Source organism: Aulostomus chinensis, chromosome 16 (assembly GCF_037954235.1).
Source record: "Aulostomus chinensis isolate RoL2024-O1b breed Wild chromosome 16, RoL_Achi_v1.0, whole genome shotgun sequence".
NCBI lineage: Eukaryota > Metazoa > Chordata > Actinopteri > Syngnathiformes > Aulostomidae > Aulostomus > Aulostomus chinensis.
In genome coordinates, this window is record NC_141335.1 from 9,828,410 (window position 1) to 9,854,429 (window position 26,020).

At 40.3% G+C, this 26,020-nt stretch overlaps 3 protein-coding genes and 1 long non-coding RNA gene across 4 annotated transcripts; 1 reads left to right on the forward strand and 3 right to left on the reverse strand.

Moving 5' to 3' along the window:
• Positions 1-992: 992 nt before the first annotated feature.
• On the reverse strand, positions 993-13,332 carry LOC147247422 (bifunctional 3'-phosphoadenosine 5'-phosphosulfate synthase 2-like). Its single transcript, XM_086180041.1, has 12 exons — positions 13,129-13,332; positions 10,867-10,981; positions 9,780-10,015; positions 9,505-9,643; positions 9,236-9,354; positions 6,167-6,280; positions 4,486-4,597; positions 3,617-3,822; positions 3,396-3,531; positions 2,737-3,005; positions 2,398-2,627; positions 993-1,907 (listed from the first exon to the last, which is right to left on the reverse strand). The coding sequence occupies exons 1-12, from the start codon at positions 13,153-13,155 to the stop codon at positions 1,766-1,768; spliced, it is 1,845 nt and encodes a 614-aa protein (XP_086036167.1). The 5' UTR covers positions 13,156-13,332; the 3' UTR covers positions 993-1,765.
• Positions 13,333-13,402: 70 nt separating this feature from the next.
• Positions 13,403-17,640, forward strand: LOC147247423 (uncharacterized). Its single transcript, XR_015109375.1, has 3 exons — positions 13,403-13,480; positions 17,249-17,331; positions 17,493-17,640. It is a non-coding gene; the product is annotated as an uncharacterized LOC147247423 (long non-coding RNA).
• On the reverse strand, positions 14,874-18,749 carry minpp1a (multiple inositol-polyphosphate phosphatase 1a). The gene is made up of 5 exons (XM_086180043.1): positions 18,043-18,749; positions 17,748-17,942; positions 17,257-17,354; positions 16,434-16,564; positions 14,874-16,306 (listed from the first exon to the last, which is right to left on the reverse strand). Exons 1-5 carry the CDS (start codon positions 18,629-18,631, stop codon positions 15,919-15,921), a joined length of 1,401 nt encoding a protein of 466 aa, XP_086036169.1. The 5' UTR covers positions 18,632-18,749; the 3' UTR covers positions 14,874-15,918.
• Positions 18,750-19,200: 451 nt separating this feature from the next.
• LOC147247425 (multiple inositol polyphosphate phosphatase 1-like) lies at positions 19,201-24,273 on the reverse strand. Its single transcript, XM_086180042.1, has 5 exons — positions 23,664-24,273; positions 23,381-23,575; positions 22,875-22,972; positions 22,085-22,215; positions 19,201-21,785 (listed from the first exon to the last, which is right to left on the reverse strand). Exons 1-5 carry the CDS (start codon positions 24,235-24,237, stop codon positions 21,380-21,382), a joined length of 1,404 nt encoding a protein of 467 aa, XP_086036168.1. The 5' UTR covers positions 24,238-24,273; the 3' UTR covers positions 19,201-21,379.
• Between the last annotated feature and the right edge of the window lie 1,747 nt (positions 24,274-26,020).

The window sequence follows — 26,020 nt, forward strand, 5'->3', positions numbered from 1 at the left end:
GTTTTTTTAATTCATTGTGCAGCCCTTATCTGGATCTAAGGTGTCTACTAAACCCAAATTATGCAACACAAGAGATGTGAAGACTGTAAAAACGAAGACATTTTTATATTTGAATAAAAAGCCACGAGTATCAACATTAATTCTGAAAAACAGCTTGGAAGTATGACAAGTCCTGTGCGTATACTGCCCATTCTAAGAGATGAACAACAGTTCCAGCCTTGTCATTTCTCAGTGACATGACATGTTGGATGTACATTAGTTAGAGATTTTATCAGGTCCTGAGAGTGCAGCTCAGCAGATTTAAATGCGTTTACCTGGAACATCACAGATTAAATGATCTGATCCCATGTAAGGCTAATTAGAAATCTGCTTCTTACAGGAGCGACTGGGTCTCCTCATGGAAGAACACTCATCCCAGAGCGATGTAAGCCCATACAGCTTAATGACGGGCAAAACCAATCAGCCCTCCGAATTCATTCAACCATCTCATAAGATTAATTTAAAAGTCCTTAATCTATTATAAAAGATCTGGTAATTAGAAGAGATTCAGTGCAGCCGAACACAATTAAGAGTATTTTAAAAGCAGATATCTGCTGTTGGTGCTGCTAGAAATTGTAATCAAATTGATGTATAATTTGTGTAGATTGTTGTTCAGCGGGTTTCACTGCTGCAATAGAGACTTTACGTGTCTGTGGTCTTGTCTAAAGCATCACAGCAGTTTCTCATTCAGCAGTGATTTGGTTTTTGTGACAGTTTTCGCCAGTAGGTGGCAGCGTTGTGCTTAAAACTTTTCAACAGCAGGATTCCACGCTGTCGACCTTTGACCTTTGGTCGATAAAGAATGAACCTTGCACAGACAGGAGTTAACGTGAAGTATGTTGCACAAGTCTGTGCACACAGAAACAAAAGAAGAAAAAAAACCCAGTTATTGCTGTATTATTTAGGTTGCAGGAAATAAAGCCCCAGAAATAAGTACAAACAAATGATCCATCATGACAAATAAGTTCCTTTATTACTGTATCTGTATATTCACATCTTTATCCTCCTAATATTGCAGGTTCTTTGAATGCAAATGCCCACTTCACAAAAATCTTTAGGCAAACAATTACAGCTTTTGGATGTAGACATTTGAGAGAAAGGCACTTGATCACATTTTAAAGAAAAAAATGTCTGTTGTACTTCACAATAATATTAAACATGAGCTGTTATTTAACATACATACTTATAAAACAAAAAGGCACTGTAGGTAGTGATAACATTGCTTTCTTTTAGCAATACAAATAACTGGAGTGACAGTGATGTAAAATACATTTAAATGTAAATATATTTTCCTTCAGATACAACATGTAAATATCGAAAATGATTTCCCTTTCATGGGATGTGCTCCTAAAGTTCAAAAATAAAAATAATCTCATGTTACCCTTAATTTATTAAAAATACATAGAATATGTTATTATGTACTCACTTGCCATTTTATTAGGTACACCTAGATGAAACTCATTCAATATAATAAATCCTCCTTGCAAGAAGATTAGAAAGTTTTTATAAATTGACAAGTGATTGTAAACATACCATAGATTAATAAAATCACATAATTTTAAAGGAATGGAAAACAGTTTTAATTTTTTTTTTAAGTTTTACACCCACCTTTGCCAGACTTCATCACACTTAACAAGGGTTTGGATAAAACGGAGATATCTAAAATACTCCTGGAGGGATGGCTGCGTACTTTACTGTATATTTTCATAGCTGTGAGCAGTGCTGATCACTTGTCCTTCTGAATGGAGCTGTAGTAGTCAACCAACACCTTCCAGGCCTTGGGGGCCATGAAACCCTCTGGAGGGTTCTCTCCGCTGCGAGCCAAGTTCCTCATCTTGGTTCCTGAGATGAATTCAAACTCGGAATGTCTAACAGAAAGGAAAGAAACACAGGAGAGGTTATAGGAAATGGCGTGTTCTCCTCGAAAATTACAAGACACTGGATATAAGCATGTTATAACAGTATGATGTGCTGAACTTTGGGATGGAGGTGGTTCACATTTTTTGCAACAGAAACATTTTGCATTTGCCCGAGGAAAAAAAAATCCCTTGTTTATGAATAAATAAAATAATTTAAGTAACAACTCCTGCCCTGTTTTTTTTCTGAAATAACCACATACACTTATTACTTTGAAAGAATCCGCTCAGCCAGTTTCCAGTGAGGACCTCTGTCATTTTCACTCAGTGATTTATTGTATGTAATTTTGAATAAAAGAGACAATTTTCTTTTTGTGAAAAATGAATTCGTAATTATTTTAGCAGCTCTAAAGTTCCTAATCAAGTAGACAAAATCAATAAATTAGCCGTATGTGTGAAGTGAATTATTGTCAGTAATATTTGCAGATGCTTCTTTGCTCACCGCTCTTTATCGTAGAAGTCCATAGCCTTCTTGGCCTTGTTGTAGGCTGCAACCCTGAAGGGAATGATCTCCACAGAGGTGAGACCCGGGGCCATGGTGAGGACCTTGCCCCCGTGAGTGGGCTCATACAGGTCCTGTTTAGTCTCTGGGTGAGGCATGCCTGCAGGGTCTCGTCCAACTATGTAAAAGTTTGCTCCTGCAATCATTCTTGCCCGGCAGTGCCACTGCACCTGATGGAAGGTTAGAGGACACGCAGGTTAATATTCAAACCCATGTGTGTGTTTATAGTGTGTACATGGTTGTCCAGAGTTTAGATCCGACGAGCTGACAGCTACCTACCTCTGTGGGTCCGGCGTACATCATAGGTGAGGGGAAGATAGCTACGATGGTGCTGGCTGGGTCCAGGACGCCCTCCTCCAACACGGCGTCGTGCTGCTTCATGCGCCACTCCAGAGGCACGTCGTCATCTTTGGTCCAGCCGCCGAGCGGGTGCAGGAGGAGGACGGGGTTCTTGTAACCTCGCTCCAGCAGACGGCGTTTGGTGTCCTGCATCAGCAAAGCGTGGCCATTGTGGACCGGGTTACGCAGCTGAAATGCAAATATTGCATCTGTGGGAGACGACACAAAAACCTTATTTGAGTTGCGTGATTCATAATGTGAGGATAATATAACATGCCCATCATGCCTTCCACATCACTCAGATGAGCTTTATCATGTCCATCATAACATGCGTGATCTACGTATGCAAAAACAACATTTAACCACAGCGTGTGAGTGCAACTGTCAAGTCAAAGTCAGGGAAGCTGATTCAGAATTAAACATCTTCATGCATCTTTTAATTTACCATTTCAGTTTTTCATCTGCTTCTTTGTCATGTTTTTTTCTGAAAGACAAATGTGTGCTCTAGGTAAACTACCACCTTCCCATTAGTTTCATTTTTCCACAGATATAAAGTCAGTTTGTGTTGCCTGAGTTAAGTTTTTGGAAGTTTTCCCAACCTGCATTCATCTCTTTGAACTTCTGCTTCAGCTCCTGTGGAGTAAGACGGTACTGATCCAGTCCATCATTCCATTTGATTCGCTCAAGCACCTCCAGGTCACCACCTACGAGCCAGTCGCCTCCCTCCATCACCATCTGCACACCATGAAAACTCCAGTATCTTGGCCCACACAAATAAATAACTGTAAGTGATAAAGACGCTGGGTGAATGCACTGATACCTTGATGTAAGGGTGTTGAGGACATGTGGTGCCCCACTGTCTGGCGCAGCGTTCCTCCTTGCGGTGGGGGAAGAACTCTGGGTTCCTGAGAATGGCTACACGTGTATTCTGGTATTCCAGAGCGATGGCTGCACAGCCATCCAGCCTCTCCTTGGTCTCCGTGGTAACAGGCAGGACGATGGGAACAGACAAGTTGATGGCACCGCCTAAGACAGGAGAGGATGCAGCAGATTAACCAGTGAAGCAACTGTTCAGTACTTACTACAAAAAACAAAAAAACAAAAAAAGACATCAAATGTAATGTATTACAAGTTCTACTCAGGAGTTACTTCTTACCGAAACAGACTGATTAGAATCACAGATAATGGGCTTTGTGTACACTCATTAATCCAAAAAGAAGGCATATCTACTTGCTGGTTCCATCGAAGGTTTTGGTTTTCATTTGTATAAATAAAACTTGAATTACCCAAAACTTAGAACAGATGATGCATTCAAATTAAAGTTAAGTTGTAACAGTTGCATGTAATTAGATTTACCAAATCAATGTCAGTAGTTTGTGTCTTTCATCTGGAAAAAGGTCATAGAACAGGTTCGGAATGTTATTAAATAAAATAAAGAGGTTTATTGTTATCTCTGCCAAGGATAATTGTGTGATCAATACTAATAATTACTGCTTTGTGTTTCTATTTAAATGTCCAAATTTTGACAGAAAAAAAAACTAAAACATTCACACACATTTTTACATTGTCTTTTAGCACAACAATTACAAACAAATTGCAGCTATGAGCAAATGCAGATGAAACGGATGTAATTTTCTGTACCGAAAGAGGCTCGTGGCATTGATAACCATGTTTTTAGTTGTCTCTTACCATCCAAGAGGTTGTTAAAGTGCAAAACCTGCAGGAACTCTCTTTCTCTCATGAAACCCTTAAGAGGGCTCGCCCAGCCCTCTGACAAAACCTGCACCCACTGGAGATCCAACTGTTGACAAAGAAGATATGCTCACTGTAAACATCAGGTAGAGGAAATGATACTGAATAACCCATAAAACATATAAAGTATCCATTCAATTGCTCTGAGCCCTTGGTTGTAAATGTCAATGCACGACTCTGATTCCAGTATGTATGAGTCAATCAGTGAACTGTGTAAGAAAAAAATGACGGCTAGATGTCCTTGGATGTATATGGAGAGCGACTACAGTAGCCTGGAATGGACAAGCAAAATAAGAATTTTATGTTTTTGCCACATTCTCTTGCTCATCCTCTTAATTCTCTGCTCACATTTACTTACATTTTACTAGTATTTATGTTGAGTGTTTAGGGTATTCTTTCTGCAAAAAAACTGAAGTTTTAAACTTCACCACTAGGTGTCACTAGATCCAACACACTGACCTTAAGAACTCCACAAATGAGCTTTAACCTTTTAAACTTTCTTGTGCCATTGAACAGATTCATGGGAGTGAACAAGATATGGGTGCTGATGCAATTGTGATGAAAATATGAACTCCCTCGCTGAAGCAGAGAGACATTATGGGATAGCACACAGCCTTGGTTGACTAATATGAGCCTTAAGATGAAAGGAAAACACATCAGCTAGAAGGAAACTGCAACGGTATGTTACACACGGTCAGAATGTTGGCATTGAGGCAAGGATTGTTCTCATTTTTCCTGGAATTATTATTTTTTTTATTTAGGTCTTTTGTTCATGTGCAGGCTTTAATGTAATTATTACTGGTTTATATTTAGACTTTATTGGCTTTATTGGCTAAGTATGTCAATGCATAAGAGGATTTTTTGTTTCATTGCTGTCCAAGTACATTCAAAGAACAGACATGTAGCTCAAGGAAGCTGAGCAAACATGACACAAGTAATATGGAATATGGTTTTATATATAAATATAAATATAAATATAAATATATGTAAGCATATTATGAGTTAAAAATACAGAGTAAATTACACTATTGCAGTGGGGAGGAGTGGGAATATGCTGGAATAAATATGGACTATTAACATGTTACTTATCTTATCTATATGAAATAGGCAGACATATATATTCTCCTTTTATCCTGCAACATTTCAAATGCTCAGTTTATTCACACATGGAATACCTTTAAAGAAAGACTACTCAGGCTACAACACACACAAAATTTAAATCATTTGAAAAATTCAAAATTTCACGAGTGTCTTGATTTGGGTAATTAAGGATATAATTTAGGAACCAGTGTCAGCTATTTTTCCTGATATGGTGCAATGATGCAAGCCTTCATTAGAGTGATGACCTGTAGAAAGAAACTGCCCTTGGTTATTTCAGAACCGGACAATCCTGTCAGTCTGCGTTCCAGTTCTTCAAATACACTGCTGTTGGTCCAGTTTATGTTTTTATAATTAAGGGCAAGAAATCAGAGCAGTTCACACCGTCCAAACAGCAGGGAGTGTTTCTGGGTGGATCATCTCCAAAACTCTATCTACCTTGTTAGGCCCAGTACTGCCCACGTGCCTGCTGACTGTCTGATGAATACAAAGGAGGCTGGATACTGGAACGCTGGGTTACCTTGGTGATACTGATGGTGTCCAGAGTGTTTGCATCCGCCACAGCAAGTTTCAGCTTATTCTCTGGGACAAAGAGTTCATTGACTTCCTCCATGATCTCGCTTGGTACAATACTCTATAAACAAAGAGAGAAAGAGAATGTTAATGTCATGCTTGACTATTGTTGGTGTTTGAGTGTGTTTGGTTTTTCATTGCAGTTATAGTTTTTGCCCTCAATTTTTCCATATCATATGTGTTGACCTGGCGCTTAATTTTAGGTCTGTTTTTTTTTTTTTTAACAACAGCTTTCCTTAAGAGCAGAGTACATGTCCACGGTTACTTGTGTACCAGATGTAACCTGTGTCCACAGCAGGTTTATCTTCCAGCTATCAGATCTAATTTTTGGTAACCAGTGACGAGTGCTGAATGAAATGGGTTAGTTAGAAAGAGAGAAAAACATATTTTCTACAATGAGTCGATGTTGTCGCTCAAATTATTTATCAAATGTCAAATTGATTTTTATGAGGCTTTATTACACTAATTTAATTTCTTCTCTATGACCAACAGCTTCAGTGAAGAGATCTATCTGCTTTTCTATGCTAATTGTCAAAATGCCCAGTTTTACAAGACAGAAACGAACGTGTTACACATTGATTGTACGAAAAAGAAGGTATACTTCCCAAAAGTTGCACTGCTTTGATATTATAACAAAACAATACAAAAAATATTCAGAGAAAGCCTACTCCTCCTCCAAGTAAGCTATGTGCATACAGAATATGAATATAATATAATCTAAATTCTTTTTCACAAAACATGTGGTCTCAGTTTACATGTATTAGGTATTTTTCAGTACATCAGACATCCTATCACAATATTTCAACCAGAAACACATGAGAGAAAATGATCCATAGGTCATATTGGAGTGATTGACAACCAACCAATTACAAGTATTTATTGCCCGAGAGAAGTGCTAATCGGGAAATATTGCTAACGGTTACATCCTACTACTTGACAGGAACAGTCCTCATGCTCCAGGATTTATATCTTGATCCAGATCCCCTCTGAAAGTCCCATACTTTTCACTGACTACTTCATGGGAAATTTCGAATAATTTCAAAAGCAGAAATGATGGCACGGAGTGACGCAGCTTCCCCTCAGGCCTCTATTCTTGGGCAACAGCATGTCTGCCTTCGAATCAGATGTCTGTGGCTCTGAAGAACGGAACGGCTCCTCATTAGATGAATAATGTTTACACAAAAATGCATTTTATATATATATATATATATATATATATATATATATATATATATATATATATATATATATATATATATACATGTGTATATGTAATAAAGTTGGCAAGGGGGTGCAGTATGAACCACTTTGGACCAGATCCATTTAACATAGTGAAAGATTGCAATTTTTTTTTTTTAATGCTGGTTTTGGCTGAGGTAAGACTGGTGGAGGTTCGCCCTCTCCAAACGCCCTGTATTTTAAATTTCTGCAAAAAACAAGACACGTTTACGAGCATAACACAAGACACATAACTACCTAGTTGAGTGTTGTAATCATATTAATATTTCTTCTTTTAAAATGCCGCTTTTACACATATTCAAGTACAGTTTATACATGAATGCCGGTCTGGTTTGTCACGACTCGTACTCACTTGCCTGTGACACACGCTATGAAATTCTGCTTCCCTGGATTCCTGAGAGGGATTTTTTTTAATGACTCGCAGCTCGATTCAGGTGTGTTTACCAATGCAGGGCTAACTTTGGGAAATCTTTTCCTCCTGTTGACACAGGACTGTATAACTTAAAGCAAGTAAACCTCTACCTCTGTGACTGTGGTGTGAAAAGGTAACATATTTACATGTGAAGTTTATCTGCAACTTTTCCCCCCACAGAACTTGTTAATGGGAATCATTTTACTTATTGTCAATCAAACATGTTCTTGCATTACGAGTTTGTCCATTGCAATTAACGCTTTTGTCCCAGAGAAAAGAACGAACGTGTCTTTCCAGTTCGACTAGAGTGATTTAAATCTTTTCAAACATGGAAAGAGTCCGATGACATTGAATTGTCAACACAGTACTGTAACTGGGTCAGTTGTGCATCGCGAAAAAAAAACCTCTGACATAAATGTGAGGGACAGCAGCTTCTTCAGCAGTGCTTCATAGCTCGATTAATCAATGAAGCTATTCAAACCTAGTAAGCAACACTCTGACATCCTCTATATTTCTTGTGCGCCTATATGTGATAAAATGAGGCTTTTTGTCAGCTGAATCGATTTTGCTGCACTGACCTTCTGTCCCCTCATGATCAATGAAACCGATCAACATTGCAAAATGCTTAGCTGTTACAAGCTGTTCCCGGACTAGAAAACAGCAGTTGTTGACAGTATTATCTCGTATCCTTACATAGATTAAGGTAGATTATTATCTATTTAGATAATCTACAAAGGCCCTGTTCATTCTGGGTTTGGGTATATTGAGATTTGTATCTAAATTCATTTTAGACAGTGAATCCTAATGTTAGACTTTATAAAACACATGCAAACACATTAGTCCGACTGAAGGCACATCGCTTGCTGCTGCTTAACTTCTGTGCCAAATAAAAGGTTAGCCAATAGGCTGCCACCAGCTACAAGGGAACCTACTGTTCCGGAAGCAGACATACTTGATGAATAAATAGATTCTTCCCTGTTTACATATACTTGGACAACGACAACAGTCCAGTTAAGTGAAGTCCAGTGATTCTGGACAGCTGAAATCCATCTGGTCTACAGATGCGTCCCCCTCTGGACATTTAAAAAGAATTTCTTTTTGTGTCACTCACAGCATGTTTCTCCGTGGATACAGGCTGCTTTAATGTAGCGTCTTGTAAATAGGTTGGTGATGTCTGTACACAACTAATCTCTGATCTCACTAAAATCGGATCTCACTTGCAAATGTGCAAATGAACAGCATGAAAATAAACAAATCTGATTTGAAAGGCAGTCTGAAGCTGAAAGAGCCAAAGTTTTGTTGTTGTTGTTTTTTTCTTTTTTAAAACAGAGCAGTTTGTTCAGATTTCTTTTTCATTTTACCCACCTGCTCCCTGAGCATCTCAACAATCTGGTGGAGGCATTCATTCACAGAAAGCTCCCCGGTTTTCAGGACCAACTCCGGTGCCTCTGGGCGCTCATAATCTGAGTCAATCCCAGTGAAGCCTGACAACAAAGAAAAGTCGTTAAAACCCCAGAGGCACCTCTATTCCAGTTTATCTACAATAATCTACAGCGGTAACTACAGTTTAGTGGTAGAAAGGGCATGTGCGAGATTGGAAGTATATTTGCTAAGGCGAGCTCTGTCACACGCACCTTTGATCTCTCCAGCACGAGCCTTCTTGTAAAGTCCTTTTACATCTCTGCTCTCACACACCTCCAGAGGAGCATGGATAAACACCTCAAAAAAGGGCAGTCCAGCATTTGCATGGATTTTCCTGGCCTTGGTACGATCCTGTGGCACAAATTACAGTGGATGCTTAATTTGTGTAACATAAAAGTGCAGCAGTGTGTCACGGTGAATGGCTGATATCCACCTTTTTAAAATATCATTTAAAGGAATTTGCACCTGATTAAAGCTATTTTCTGACCTTGGCAAAAGGAGAGATGAAACTGGTGATGCAAACAAGCCCCGCCTCTGCAAAGAGTCTGGCCACCTCAGCAATACGACGGATGTTCTCTTCACGGTCCTCTGAAGAGAAACCAAGATTCTTGTTCAGGCCTTGGCGAATGTTGTCACCATCCAGGGAGTAACACGGAATAGCGTGGGACACAAGGAACTCCTCCAGGGCGAAGCTGATGGTGGTCTTCCCAGCTCCAGACAAACCTATTGTAGTAAAATGACAGGAGCAAGATTTGAATGTGGCTCGAACGTTTTTGAAATAATCTGGATCAAATAAAACTCGATTAAAGCAATAACTCACCCCAAATTTTTTATTTGTCTTTCAGTTACTTGAACTCACAAAAATGCTTTTGCCCCCACAAGCCATGTATTTTTTAGCTTGAAGCTAATGGAGACCAACAACTAACAACAGCTAAACCATCCAAAACTTCTGGTTACAAACTCTCAGACACATAATCCAGTGTAATCCTCTTCTTCTTTATCTAGACGTACGCTCAATTTAACTTTGAATTGTTCAGGCTCATAAGAATTCAAAGAATGTGCAAGCTAGCAAAATATTCTTGTTTGTTTAACTCAACTCAAATTGCAGATTATGGAGCATATAGCTGGATAGACAGCACTTGAATTCTTTGGGATGATGAGTTTATTGGATTTTTGGGGCAGATTCTGATATTGCGGAGTAATTTACGTATATATTGATAAAAAATGATTGTCCTAAACTACAATTTACAACAGATTTAGGAACATCACTTCTAAATTTAACCAAGTACTAAAAGTGTTAACATCAGTTAATATTAGCCAGCCGACTAAACAGCTGCAACACCCAGGTGGTCTGGCCCTCACTGGTCGGCCTCCATTAGCTTCACGCTAATTGTATCTGGCTGCTGTTTTCTGACTTTCGAGTCACCAAGAAGTAATGCAGGTGGGGAAAAAAATATTTTTTCAAGACAAGTAAAAAGTAAGTTATTGAAAGGCATATTACACTTTTTTTGGTTGGTGGATCTCTTTAAGTGTGGCTGGGGAATGAGCCACTTCATCAACAATGGATGATTTACCAGTGAGCCAGATGGTGCATCCTCTGAAGCCTCCCCTGGTGCCCACAACCTGCCCCCTCTTGCTACGGCTGACATGGTGGGCCTGGTACACCACGTTGGTCGACCTGTTGAGGTCCTGAGACAAAAGGAGACAAGGGTTGAGGATCTTTGCCCGCTGACTTGTGATGTATTCTGTTCGGATCATGTGATATCATAACCACCAGTAACAACACCTGTTTGTCTGCTCCGTACAGTCTTTCAAGTCAGGTAACATTTTTCGGACGCGTCTATTGTGAGTGATGAAATAATGAACACGCCGTACAGTAGCCTTGAGGCCTTCTACCATTAAAATTACAAATGCAAACTAACCTGTCTGGGTCCACCCATATGTTTTTTATTACATGGCAAGTTTTACATGCCACCCTCATATGTGGACCAGGATGTGAATAAACGGAGCTGTATTGACGTTCAGAGGGGAGGGGCAAAGGAGAGAGCATGGAGGGAGTGGAGGGAGGGAGAGGACTGAGTGGACAATGTGCCCAGTGTGCAGCCGGCACCGGCACCACAGCGATGATGTGGCAGTTCTTGTGCCCGCATGCTCGATGACCCTTTTTGCGCCCACTGCCTTCTTCCCTGCATCCCTCCATCCCGTTGCTTCACTTCAGCCTATCTGGTTTCTCCACATTCCGCCCGCTGCTTCTAAAGATACGCCGCGTTACTGTCTCTTGAATGGCGAGGGAGCTATAAATTTATAGTCTGGGATTTGCTGGTGCTAAGGAATCACACCACAGATGAGTCATAAACAAGTTCCTGTAAGAACTGTGTGATATTTAAACCCAGCAGAGGGTTGAACCACTGGTGCTTTAAGACGATCCGCCGCTCCAACGCACATCAAGGGTGGGCTTGATGTGCTCCACTGATGAGCATAATCTCCCTAAAATGACATGCAGCCTCACCTTTGTTCACGTGTGCAACAACACACGCACAAAAAAAAACCCACACACAAGTGAGATGAATAACAGCTCTCATCTTCTGACCGAACTGTAACTTCCTGCGCTTGACATACTCTCCCTTCCTTCCATGAAACAACTTATCTATCTATCTATCTATCTATCTATCAATCACATATTTAAGGGAAAACTTAAGATGTGTCTTAAGGGTTTCAGTCTCATCTTACTTTCTTGAATCTCAAACAAAGATGATGAAAAAAGGTTCACATACATACATGTTTTTTGCTAAACATTACCGTGACTTTTCCCTGATCACGCATTCTCTAGAATTGGAATCGGTTAATTGATATCAAAATTTACCTGTGTGTGCTGAACAAAAGTCAATGAAACTACATCCATATTAAACAAAACACTAATATGCAAGCTTTTGTGGAGTAAATTGCCATTGCTTTTCCAGATTTTTCAAGATGGTATGAACCCTGTAATAACATACTCTGAAACTGCTCTACTAAGTGGAACTGGTTAGGACATTTTGTAACAAAACAACTAACTTTTAGGGTTACTGTCACAGCTCTGGATGGGGTTTTTATTATCTCTGAGGATTGATGTTTATATAAAGTCTGAATACTGCAAATTGCTTGGTTTAGTTAATATTAATCAAATCTAAATATATAAAAGAAAAAAAGGAGACTGGAACATGCCGTTTTTGCTTTAAAAATTAAGTTGCATCTTTATCTTTGAATCAGTATCAGACCTTGAGTTTGATGGCACTAGAAAAAAACAAAACAAAAACAAAAAAACCCCAAACCAAACACTTCTGTCCATTTAACCATGATCTTTCTATTAATTCCTGTTATATCTAAAGAGAGCCTGGTCCGATTCCTGTGCAGCTCCGTCCTGCTCCCTCACACTGGCTCCTTTCTCCCTCCTCAGACGTCTACGGTATGAATGGGGCATATTGAGATGAAAACTACAACAACCGGCCTATTCAGGGTCCGGCTCGTCCTCCACCATCACACCTGGAGGACAGTAAATAGGCACCAGTGTCAAGATGATGAAATTAACGTGTATTTACAGCATCACCCCGACTCGTTTTCACTCCAGTACTTTACTATTGTTTGTACTCTCTCTCTCTCTCTCTCGCTCTCTCTCTCAGCGTTTTCTTCTTCTTCTGGGGGATATCAGTCTCGTCAACGGGAAGCGGAAAAGTTTCTTGATTGTCAGTAAGACTCTCATGAGAGTTGAGAGGAGTTTTACATCTGCTCGGAACACTTCGGTACACTTCAGGCAGTCTCATCCGATGACAGTTAACATTCTCTCCAGATCTACTCACCGTGCGAAGCTTTTTCACTCCGGACATTTCGTACGAAGGGAACACCGCCGATAGGCCGGGACACCTTTTCACTCGCAGGCCTGGATGGGGACGTTTGCCGCCTGTTCCAGCTGTAACCTCCTAACTTTTTGGCTGTGGTAATCGATGTAGACGAGGGGGGGTGGCTGGGGGTTTAAAAGGACTTCCAAGACACGTAGCATTCCGCTGGCCCAGCCTACAGCCCTCCTCCTCCGACGGCTACAAATCTGCATAATTTAAGTTACAGCAGCCAATACTCAAGCATAACGACATGACTGGGCCGAGCTGCCGAGCAGCCAAACCGGTAGGACCGGGCCGGAGGCTGGGCACGACGGTAGGCACAGAATAGGAAGGTGGAGAGGCGTTGAACATGGTGACTTTCCCATACTTCACCTAGCAATTAGTGCAGTTAACGTCAGAGTTGGTGTATATTATTAGTGTAGGCTGTTGTCTCAGTCCCAGGACAGTACTAGAACTCGCTTAACTCGAAACGGAACCCTGGCGTGGTCGTACGGAAAACACAGTAGGAATAAATTGGAAAAAAAAAATATATATATACACACATATACATATACATATATATGTATATATATACATCTATATATATATATATATATATATATATATATATATATATATATATCTCATTTGATGCCACAACGTATAAGTTGTCCTCACAATTTAGTCATTTTGGTGCCTAAAGATGTAACTTGTTTCCTCACTTTAGTGTAGCTGAGGCCACAGATACTGCACTTCATCCCTCAGTTAATGAATTTAAGGCCACAACTCATAAATTGCTTCCAGTTTTTTTCATTTGTGGTGCCTAAGAATCTAATTTAGGGTGGTATGGCTCAGTGGTAGAGTGGCAGTCTAGCAACCAAAGGGTCTCTGGTTCAATCCTTGCTTCTTTCCTCTGGTGAATGACCAAATTGTGGGAACAGTATTTTGTGGCCTTGAATTAATTAATTAGGCTGTATCTTATGGCTTCAAAATAGCCCCCCCCCCCCATCTCTGCTCACAAAAGAAAAACAACATCTAAGGCCTCTCAAGGGCTACATAGAATAATACCTTTCATTGATGGTGAATGATGAATGAACCCTATTTACATAAATTCTTTCATGTAGTAGTGAGCTAAGTTGGCATCAGCGTTACTTCAGTATTTCAGTTTGGACTACTTCACAATATTTCCTCTGGGTCTGAAATTTTTTTTTTTTTAAATCCCTCGGCTAACGATTAGTCACAGTTGTCTCACTTGGAACTATAACTTTTTAAAATGAACTGCTCAACATACGGGTCAGTTAGGCTAATTAAGATTTGATGAAGCAAAATGTTTAGCTAACACTTTACACTCTTGCGTGAAGATGTTACCGCTTTTTCGTGCTGCTGTTCATCTAAATTTACAAGGACTTTCACACTATAGGAAGTAGGTTAAACTACCGAGTTGATCTGGGTAGCGATACCGCAAACCAACAAGACATGTAATTAAAATAACATCCTGGTTGCCAGGAAAAAAACTAAGAGAAGAGTGTGTGGTATGTCACTAGTGGTTCTGCATTATATCACCATTCCTAGAGATAAGGTTCCAACATTAGAGGAAACTGAACTAGTGACATACCAGGGTCAGTTCTGCAGGTACCACCCGCATCACGCTATCAACACGCTCATTTTAATGCAGACTTGCTGAAGCAGAGGAGAAAAACATCATTCTACTTGAACGTCCCACACTGAGAACCAAAATAAATTAAACAACCCTGAATAGTTTAATAGCAAGTTCAGTTCACATAAGGCAAGACAGGCGTGTAATAAATACCACTTTTTTCATGATACATTACTCACCGGACTTCTCTGCTGTTTCACGCTACCCGTTATTAGTTGTAGCAAACAGTAGCGCGAAACCGCTTAAGTCATCATGAAGTGTCTCTTATTATTACAATAAACAGCAATTCATATTCAAAATACATGTTGTGCATATGACACTCTGAAAAGCGAAAAAAATAGTGTTTAAAATTCCTGTTTAATTTAACATTATTACAACTTGTGGCTCGTGTTAGCCGATGCTGGGACAGCAGCAATAATACTGTAATGACAAAAGTGAATTTGAGATTGAACACAGGCTGGGACTTTTGCTGTCTAAAAGACTCTAAGTCTGCTTTTTCAGCCCCAAGACAAAAGGAAATGCTTTCCTTGCGTAACACTTAACTGAGTTAACCGAACACTTGCTGATCATGTGTGATTAAAAAGCCACTTCAAACAGTCTTCTGCTAATGGTTGACACCACAGAAGCTTCCTGACTAAGAAAAGCTGCACAATTTCCACACCATTTTTTAAAATCAAACAGAGTGCTGCAGGAATGACATTTTTCCAGGCCTACATGGAAATTAGCAAAACCGTGGGTTTCCTTGACCAAAAGCTAACAGGATTCTTACGTTGGATATTTGATTATTGCAGCAAATCACCTTTGTAGTTTTGTTTCAGAGGCTAATAAATGTAGAACTAACGTTATAGTAGACTTGATGCCATTACAACTATCTTTGGCTTCGTCTATTTTTGGTGTGACCTCTGTAGTCTCATAGCCGTTATAAGGACATAAACGCTAAAAAAAATTCGTGACCGTGGTAGTTTCTGATGTATTGTGAACAAAACTGAAGCTAATGTTAACCACAGACCCTTGGCATTTAAGCAGATACTCATTCAGAGAAACCCACTGACTTTTTGCTAACATTCCTTCACCACTCCTATTGAAGCCTCTGTGAGACCTCCATCCCCATCTGCCTATGCTCCAGCAGGATTATTAAACAGCTGGCACTCGGTCTCAAAGTCACAGCCTTGGAGCAGTTCACTGTAGAGCTCCTTGACATCATGGTAGTACGGCATGGCGGCCCGTTGCAGGTCAGTCAAACCTGGGAACGTCACAGGCTTCTCATTGAGCAGCGTCTGCAGTCTCAGGTCTCCTTCCCCACAGTCATACAGCACCAGGATTAAGTTAGCTGCATAGGGTAACATGTAGCTGGTGCGGAAGGAGCGCTTGGTCTGTGTGGCGTAGTTGATGGACGTCAGGGCTTCGCTGTCCTTGAAGAAGCCCAGGAGGGCCAGCAGGGGGAGGAGGGTCTCTGCGTGGCCGATCTGGATTGTCACGGCTTCGCTCAGCGGCTGGCCAGATCTGATATACATGATAAACAAAATCATTTGTAAGGCAGAATCTCTGAAAAATTAGAAGAAATTTCAAGGATACATCCAAGAAAGCTAGTTTTTTTGCTACAAATTCCAAGGGAGAACTATTCACTCACTTGATCTCCACGGCCGCTTTGTCCAGTCGATTAAACACGTCATGGAAAAGGATACAGCTGGACTTGCTGTTAATATCATAACCGTAGGCTCTTTTCCAGAATTGCTTCAGGTCATTTGCATACTCCATAACCTGTTGACCCAGACAGTATATTTAAAAAAAAAAAATCACTTGTAGTGTGTGTGAACTGGGCTTTATGTGAAGTCTTTCATAATGCAAGATAACATCTCAGGCTACCTGAGTCTTAGGTCAGCATGGACACAAAACACTCTTTGTCACATGAATAATACCAGACTGTTTCTCGCTGAATGAATTCTCTGGTGAAACACATAAAGAATAGCATTGTGATTTGTGACGGGCCACATGACTGAACCATGTATACATCATGGCGGAGGAAATTAAGTTTCTGGTGCATTCCCTCCTTTAGATAGAAACAGTAGTTATGCTCTAACTCAGCTAGCAACAATTTCTTGCCAAAAAAATATTGCTTTGGTGACTTTAATGAAAGAATTATTAAGACTGATAGTAAGTAGAGATGTTCCAGTATCATTTGTCCTTCCTGATAACAATTCCCATACCTCATCTTCCCCAGAGCCAGACAAGGAGATAGATTCCACTTCTGCGTTGGGGAGCTGAGCACAAATAATGGCAGCCAATGAAAAGTATCCCCATCAAAAGTGATCAAATACGTGCTGTCTTCTTGTCTGGTTCTGAGGGAGGACAATAAGCCAATTTCCCAAAAAGTCGATGCGTTTCTTTAGTCTTTGAAAATTACTATTTCTATTTCTAATGCTATTATTTCTGTGTTTAAATAAGGCCTGTACCTGTGCATCGACCTCATCGAAGAGCCGACACCAGGGCGAGTTCACGGTCTTGATGGCAAACTCATAGGCACAAAGGTAAAATGCAGCTTCAGCCATATCTACGGGAGAAAAGTTATGATGATGAAATGTTAATGTGTCATCAGATAAGACCGGCTGTGCAGCCATTTTGAAAAACAAAATGTTGAGGAGTGGCCCAGTGTGTCCTAATACCTAAGAGAGTTCATTTCTCAATACAGCGCCAGTTTCTGACTCGCAACACAGCATTTAAAAACAGACCATGGCTCCTCTCGTCTGCGGTGAGTTCTACTAAGCTGCAGAGGATTTCTTGTTTTTGCATCAAGATTAAGTGCTACTACTCATTAATACTTTGTCATCATACTCTTGAACTAAATTAGACAATTTAAAAAAAAAACACAGGGGCCATGTAACCAACGGCTTGAGGTGCTATGTTTAAAAGATGGAATATTTACTTTAGAAAGTGATCAAAATACCATGTGTGATGTCATTATACGGGACATTTAGACGGTCTGCAATCTTCTCCTGGACCCTCCTCATCTCTGAACCCTGCTTGAACTTGTCCACCTCTGTCAGAGCGGACGGGTTGTTGTCTACTTCCTGCAGAAATCTGGTGCACTGGTCAAAGAACCTCATTAGAGCATCGTTCACTGCATGATCAAACTCCTGGTCTGGGCAGAAGAAAGCAACAGATTGTTGTGAAATATGTTTAAATATGTATATTGCACATACAGTACAGCATCATCATCATCGTCTTCATCTTCATCCTACCTTCAATGGCCCACTGCTCTGTCAGTCCTGCCTTGAAGGACAGGGTGCTGTTCACACACCTGTGCTTTGAGCTGCTAATGAACTGGAAGAGTCCGTTTTGAAGGTTCTCCTCTGAGACCAGTGAGGGGAACAGCTTTGACAGCCGGACTGCCAGATTCTTGAGATCATTCACACCTTTCTGGACCAGTCTACCGTCCATGTCCTCAGTGTACCACATCGTCCACTGGGTCTGGATCTCACGCAGCCAGCTCTCTTTTCCCGAGGCGCTGTTTTTCACCAGCTGGTAAAGTGTCTGCATCTTCTTCACGTTTTTACTCGTAGGGTATCTTGTGCCATGTCTTATTATGGCGGTAAGATGGATTTCCCGACATTGCTCGGATGGGAGCTGCAGGATGGATCTGTTTACAGCCAAGATGTCCTCGATGAGATGCGGGTTCACTTCCTCGTAACGTCCTTTAGTGCTGAAATATTTTGCGATCGCTGGAATGTTTAGTTTCTCCTCGGAACTGATATAGTTAGAGAAACAGAAGGAGAAGCCAGTGATGGTGAGGAGATGGATGAAGAGGATTAGCCAGGAACAGGACGGCATGGTGGAGTCAAGTACCGTGCTTGGCTGTTTGTACCCCCTCCTAAAAAACAAAAAGTAACGGAGTGACGTCGTTCACATGGGACCTACCAGTCCGTTAGCCGTGGGATGTTAGCAGAGGAACAAGTGGTTACACAATGTGCTGCAGTGGACATTGGACACCTTTTTCCTCGTTTTTTTGGCATAACTGCTTGTCCGTAAAAAATCCCAGCTCTAGCTTTCTCTTGTTAAATTACTACAAAAGTCAAAATGACTAATTAATAACCAATTAATCCCCCTTCAGTGAAAAAATGTTCCTCTCTTCCTGGCACGCTTGTTTTAGGCATTGTATAAAACACTTTGCTACAAGAAGAATGCACAAAAAAAAAAACTCATTGGAAATTTGCCTTTAAAGTTTTACTTAACTGCAAAAGTGTTTTTGTTGTAGTTGTTGTTATTTAGAGTACTCATAATATGTTCTGAACTTCAGAGGATGTTTTTTTTTTTTTTTAAATCCGAATCTTTTTGACTCCAGAAGGCAAAAAGTGCAAACCACATTTAGTTTGAAGCCAGTTCAAGTCAGCTTTATTTATCAAGACACCATATGTGCAAGACATTTAGGGATTCAAATGTCATTTCTCCCAGCTCCGGGTAAATAGTTACGTATCATTGTAATAGTGCAGGTTTGTTAACAAGTCTAAAAAAAAACACAACATCACATTCTACAAACTACCATACGTGCTCACACACAGCATAATTGAAGTATTGGAGATTTGAATTGTCGCTGTTTCTGCATGTGCTATCTCATCAAAAATAATAAAGACTATTACAATGGCGATCTATGGTCACCTACTGCAAAAAAAAACCCCACCTAAAAAAACAGCTAAACTGTTAAAAACGTCAGGTTATGATCTCTCAAGCACATCGTCCACCTGGTGTAATCCACGTCTTCTTTAATCCAGCTATACGCTCAGTAATGTACAAATGAGCGAACAATTAACTATCAGCCTTTGGCATTATTAGGAGTCAGATGGAGTGCAGTTAGTTTGTTCCTGTACTTTGTGAGTGTGAATCACTCCATGGTTATACTGACACAACTCCACAATACTTAACAAACGTACAGTTTGGCGCTCGGCCTTGATCACTCATAGTTTAGAAGCTGATCCTGGTCCAATTTAAAGCAGACATAAGCGTTCTGTGGAACCCTAACCCGAACCCAACCATTGATGGACTTCATGAAGAAGGAGACATCTTATTTCAGCAGTTAAACTTACAATCAAACATATTCGGACACTCAAAATTTGGACTGTTTAATGAGGCAATCTGAGAAGGTGAGATTTAAAGGGTTTTGTTGTAGTTATGATGTTTTTTTTTTCTGGGGCCAAGAGGCGTATAACTGCCAGTGGGCTTTTGTGACATCACAATCAGTTTGAAGGAAGTCTTTGTCCATATTAATGTAAAAATATGAAGAAAAGTTGAAAGATGTGTAAATACTGAGCAAATACACAACCACATTATTTTCCTGTGTGCTACTTCAATGTTTGTCATAATCTCAAAAGGCATTTTCGATCTCGGAATTAGCAAATTGTTCTTTTTTTGGATTGGAATTTTTGGAAGTTTGCCCTGGAGGATTTATGGAAATAAGAGTTTAGCTTTAAGAAAACATTGCGGTTCAGGTTAAAAAAAAGATTCTTTCAATGGAGGAAACACACAAGAACAGACATTCAGATAATTCAGTGTATCGTGACTTGTTGGCTATATTTGGCATGAAGTATAATCGAAGAGCCTTTTACTGCATTTGCTAAAAAACATTTAGTTCGCCGTTGTCTTGACTTAAAACGACAACGGCGCAACATGTCATCAACTTGAGTTCATTGTTCACCATCCTTGAAATCAGTCACTGACTGGCCATTATGATTCAATGTCCATCCTCACAGTTACTTTAATGATACAGCTAATTAGAACAGCAGGTCCTCTGCTAGCTGTCGTTGATTTATTTGCTAGCTGTATCGCTGCATAATAACTGATGATATCAGATGATGAAAACCTAAAGTACAACTGGAGGTGTATTACGCCCCATCACCCTCTATGAACAGCTCATCATTCAAAGCATTTGCATATCTATGAGTTATTTTCATAGTTTATTTTGCAAATCATTAAAAAAGTTCACATATTAACCTCATAATAACCACTTATGGGGAGCATATCTTTTAATGAAAGGAAACAAATGCATTTGGATACTAGAGTTTCAAGATGTGTTCCTTAAAAGCTTCAGAAGCATGTTAGTGGGCCTGTCTCTTGGTAAGTTTCCCCTCCAGTGTGTCTTTGGCTTGGAGCGCTGATTCCCTTTGTGTGACATTTTTACGACCAGGTTTTATGGTCACTCAGTTTTTGAATGGCTGAAGTTTGGTTCAATAATTACCTAAAAAAAAGGTGTCATTTTACAGGGCGTTCTTCTGGGCTGACACTGATGACATCAGTTTGAATGAGTCAAGTCAGTTGCTAGGGACAACTATGACAACAAAAAAGAAATATCGTCTTTGGTATGGAAATGTTGTTTTTAATAGATATTTGTTGATGTAAATTAATGTTTTTCAAACAACATTGAATTATGTTTTGAGGAGGCTAGCACTGACTTTGAATTGTTTTTACTGAGGTTTGTATTTGGATTTCTTATGGTTTACATTGTGAGACCACATTAACTTCTCTATTAATCTAATTCTCTGCCTAATATTGATTCCATGTTGCAAATTAAAGACAATATTAACTTAATTATCCATCCCCAGCTGCCTCTCTTCCAGCAGGATTATTAAACAGCTGGCACTCGGTCTCAAAGTCACAGCCTTGGAGCAGTTCGCTGTAGAGCTCCTTGACATCTTGATAGAGTGGCGTGGTGGCCCGTTGCAGGTCAGTCAAACCTGGGAACGTCACGGGCTTCTCATTGAGCAGCGTCTGCAGTCTCAGGTCTCCTTCCCCACAGTCATACAGCACCAGGATTAAGTTAGCTGCATAGGGTAACATGTAGCTGGTGCGGAAGGAGCGCTGGGTCTGTGTGGCGTAGTTGATGGACGTCAGGGCTTCGCTGTCCTTGAAGAAGCCCAGGAGGGCCAGCAGGGGTAGGAGGGTGTCTGCGTGGCCGATCTGGATTGTCACAGCTTCATTCACCTGCTGGCCGGATCTGCCAAGGAAATGGAGGCAGTGTTGGGGTGACAATTTAACATACTGATTATACCACTTTATTACAGAGAATACAAATACTTCCTAAGGTAGCATACAACATGGTGAAGGACAAAATTTAAACTTCAACATATTTTGGTGGCAGGTATAAGGCCAATCCTTGATTTCTTAACATTCAATAGCTTGTGTTTTTTATCTTTTCAAAAGGAAGAACACTGTTTGTATGCCGTGACAGCAGCAGAGACAAATTGATTTCCCTCAAAGGGTTTTGGGAAGTACTCATTTCTTGTTCTCACTTACCTGTTCTCATGAGCCACATTGTTCAGTCGATTAAACACGTCATGGAAGAGAATGCAGCTCGACTTGCTGTTAATGTCATAACCATAGCCTCTCTTCCAGAATTCCAGCAGGTCATTTGCATACTCCATAACCTGTTAAACTACATAGTTAGCCTACACGTGGATGAGATTTATCAGTATAACATAGCGCTAACAAGAGTGTATACTCATCCTTGTGCATCCTATTGATGCTGATGGTTTTGAGTACCACTGACTGAGCTTGAATCAGCTGTTGGTTTGCTTGGTTTTGTGTGTTAAGTATCTGTACATTCTTCTGACCCTGGTTGATCCAAATACCTGTCTTGTCATTCCAAATGTGTGTGTGTGTGTGTGTGTGTGTGTGTGTGTGTGTGTGTGTGTGTGTGTGTATCCTCTATGATAAATTCATGGTTCAAGATAAATTCTGAAACCCATAGAAAACACAATCTGAGCAAACGTAGGTGAAGCTGAAGTAGATGAGTACACAAATTAAAGCCATTAAAGTGGCAGAGTTGAAAGGACATTTGTGTTTTTTGCACTTTTAGAAAAATGTCTCCTTACGCAGAAGGACAACAACCCCAACATCATAACTGAAACATCACAGATTAACGAAGAGAAGCCTGCACTGCCACGTTAGTCACCGCTTGTTTCTTTATTTCCATATATAAACATACAAATGTACACTACATAAAGAAAAAACAATAAGAAGGAGAGCTGCAAAAACCCTCCAGGGGCTTAAAAAGTGTCATTCTTTAGTCAGTGGAGGCCCTCACCTTTGAGTCATCCTCGTCAAAGAGCGAGCACCAGGGGGAGTTCACAGCCTTGATGGAAAACTCATAAGCGCACAAGTCCAATGCTGCTTGGGCCATATCTGAAAAACAGACTTTCACTTTACTTGATCATGATTCCGCTGCCACTTAAATCTTCAAAAAAGAAATCAATGACATCCTTAGGAAGGAGCTGTGGCGTCACGTCTCCTGCAGGAACTATTATTAGAAACACCACAGCTTGAAAAAGTAAGTGATCTTACAAATAAAGCACCACTGTTGCAACTATCTTAGTGATCCAGCTATTTTAAACCCGTTTGACTAATTAAAAGTCAAAAATGATCAAATTTATTATGTGGAGGTTTTCTATATAATACAACAGCGCCACTCAGTGTACAACAACTAGACCTACTCTTCACTATCCTATCCAACAGCAAACTACTTTACAAAATCATCTTTACAGGATAAATACTGTAGTGTATATATTTAGAAAAGCTGCTCTGTGATATGACCATGAGTGATGAGACTCTGTGGGACTCCTAGATGGTCTGCAATCTTCTTCAAGACCCTCCTCATCTCTGAACCCTGCTTGAACTTGTCCACTTCCACCACAGCTGATGAGTTATAAACAACTTCCTGCAGAAATCTGGTGCACTGGTCAAAGAACCTCATCAGGGTATCGTTCACTGTGTGATCAAACTCCTGGTCTGGGCAGAAGAAAGCAGCAGATTGTTGTGAAATACATATTACACATACAGTACAGCATCATCATCAGCGTCTTCATCTTCATCCTACCTTCAATGGCCCACAGCTCTGTCAGTCCTGCCTTGAAGGACAGGGTGCTGTTCACACACCTGTGCTTTGAGCTGCTAATGAACTGGAAGAGTCCGTTTCGAAGGTTCTCCTCTGAGACCAGTGAGGGGAACAGCTTTGACAGCCGGACTGCCAGATTCTTGAGATCATTCACACCTTTCTGGACCAGTCTACCGTCCATGTCCTCAGTGTACCACATCGTCCACTGGGTCTGGATCTCACGCAGCCAGCTCTCTTTTCCCGAGGCGCTGTTTTTCACCAGCTGGTAAAGTGTCTGCATCTTCTTCACGTTATTACTCGTAGGGTATCTTGTGCCATGTCTTATTATGGCGGTAAGATGGATTTCCCGACATTGCTCGGATGGGAGCTGCAGGATGGATCTGTTTACAGCCAAGATGTCCTCAAGGAGATGCGGGTTCACTTCCTCGTAACGTCCTTTAGTGCTGAAATATTTTGCGATCGCTGGAATGTTTCTGTTCCCATCTGAGGTCGCAAAATGAAGTAAGCAGCAAGAGGTGAAGAGGAAATGGATGATAGTAGAAAGAATAGTCAGCATGATGCACCCTGTTGTTCCCCCGACTGTAGGACTGTCTGTTTGTTGTTGAAAAAGTGACTGAACAGAGTCCACTTTCATTTGTTGACCCTCATTTCCTTGCACCACATCCTCAAATGTAAACATATTTCAAACTTTGTCATCAACCATGCATGGGAAACAAACTACCACTTATATTTTAGATGAACATTTTAGCGTAAAATTTAAATTTTATGTAATTGAAAAATAATCTGGGCAGCACGGTGGTGCAGTGGTTAGCACTGTGGCCTCACAGCAAGAAGGTGCCAGGTTTGAGTCCTGGCTCGGGAGCAGGGTCTTTCTGGGTGGAGTCTGCATGTTCTCCCTGTAACTGCATGGGTTCTCTCTGGTACTCCGGCTTCTTCCCACTGTCCAAAGACATGCAATTGGGGATGAGGCTGATTGATACTCTAAAGTGACTGTGAGTGTGAATGTTTGTCTGTCTATATGTGTTGGCCCTGTGATGGACTGACAACCTGTACAGGGTGAACCCCGCCTCTCGCCCGTAGCCGCTGGGATAGGCTCCAGCCCCCCCGTGACCCTTAATAGGAACAAGCGGAAGAAAATGGATGGAAAAATCTTTTCATACTTGTACAATTTCAGAAATATAGAGCACAATTCATTTGTTGTCAAGTTTTTAACATAAATATTTAAGAGCAAAGTTATTTTTTCATATATGGTAACATGCATGCTTTTATTTTTATAAAACCTTCCTTGTCATGTCATCTAAAAACTCCAAATCAGTAACAGATATGAGTACCAAACTGGAAATAAAAGACACAACTCATTTTATTGTATTTTTGACTCCTATATTACGTTATATACAAATATTTTTTGTGCAAAATTAATTTTATTTCAGATAAATTCAAAAATATCTTCCATGTCATATGACCTGAAACTACCAGATATTAGTACAGGACTGGAAATACTGATTGCATTTCTTTTTATTGCATCCTATTGCCTACTATTTTCATTGTATTTCTTTCATACAAAATTCAGTCATTTTTATGTACTGAGCAATAACTTGTGTTGTGGTAGAAAATCCAGGATGTAATAATAGTTTACACAGCAAATAGTCTTTCAAATTTTCCAGATTACATTGACAGGGGGCAGTAGAAATGATCCATTGTTGATGCATGAAGGGGCCGCATGAGGGCAGGCTGATAATGACATAAATCTACCTACTAGAGACAGCGAATACTTTGCTAGACTGAGCTGATAAAAACCTACTAAAGATATCCATCCCAGTCATTCTGTCTCATCAAGATGTCAACTGATGGTAATCCTGAATAAATCTAAGAAGATCAAGCCAAACTGGAATATTATCAGTAGGCATCAACATTCCAGGGTTAGTGGAGTGAATCTTGTAAAGACCTGAATCGAAAGATCCAGGAATATAGTTGAAACCTTTTGGACCTTTTATGAATTCATGTCCTCATGGATCCTGACTCTTGTCATGTCTTCTTGTCTTGATTACAATCACCATTTATTGTCCTCTGAAGAAAGACATTTGTCAAAATGCCAGACATATTTTGAGGGCATGAATTTAAATTCTGCTCTTTTCATTACAGTAGAATCAATCCTTCTTTACAGCAGTCTGCAGAATTAGGATTATGTTCATACAGTGACATGCGTGAATCTGAAAAATAAGAATTCTAACTTGCTGGTTGGTGCCAGCTGTTAATTTCAATTCTGCGAGTAACTTGATGACAGGCCAAAGTTAAACTCATCTGTTGTCAGTTTGTGTGCTCTCTGTATGCTGAAGATC

Excerpts from the sequence above, each read along its gene's own strand:
- minpp1a (XM_086180043.1), bottom strand. The coding sequence starts at position 18,631 with ATGCCGTCCTGTTCCTGGCTAATCCTCTTCATCCATCTCCTCACCATC. Across the intron at positions 17,355-17,747 it reads GTATAATGACATCACACATG|ATATGGCTGAAGCTGCATTT; the intron begins GTATTTTGATCA and ends TTTCTCCCGTAG. Across the intron at positions 16,307-16,433 it reads AAAGCGGCCGTGGAGATCAA|ATCTGGCCAGCCGCTGAGCG; the intron begins GTGAGTGAATAG and ends CATGTATATCAG.
- LOC147247422 (XM_086180041.1), bottom strand. The coding sequence starts at position 13,155 with ATGTCCGGAGTGAAAAAGCTTCGCACG. Across the intron at positions 10,016-10,866 it reads ATGCACCATCTGGCTCACTG|GTTTGTCTGGAGCTGGGAAG; the intron begins GTAAATCATCCA and ends TTACTACAATAG. Across the intron at positions 1,908-2,397 it reads GACTTCTACGATAAAGAGCG|ACATTCCGAGTTTGAATTCA; the intron begins GTGAGCAAAGAA and ends CCTTTCTGTTAG.
- LOC147247425 (XM_086180042.1), bottom strand. The coding sequence starts at position 24,237 with ATGCTGACTATTCTTTCTACTATCATCCATTTCCTCTTCACCTCTTGC. Across the intron at positions 23,576-23,663 it reads AGAGCTGTGGGCCATTGAAG|ACCAGGAGTTTGATCACACA; the intron begins GTAGGATGAAGA and ends TCTTCTGCCCAG. Across the intron at positions 21,786-22,084 it reads AATGTGGCTCATGAGAACAG|ATCCGGCCAGCAGGTGAATG; the intron begins GTAAGTGAGAAC and ends TTTCCTTGGCAG.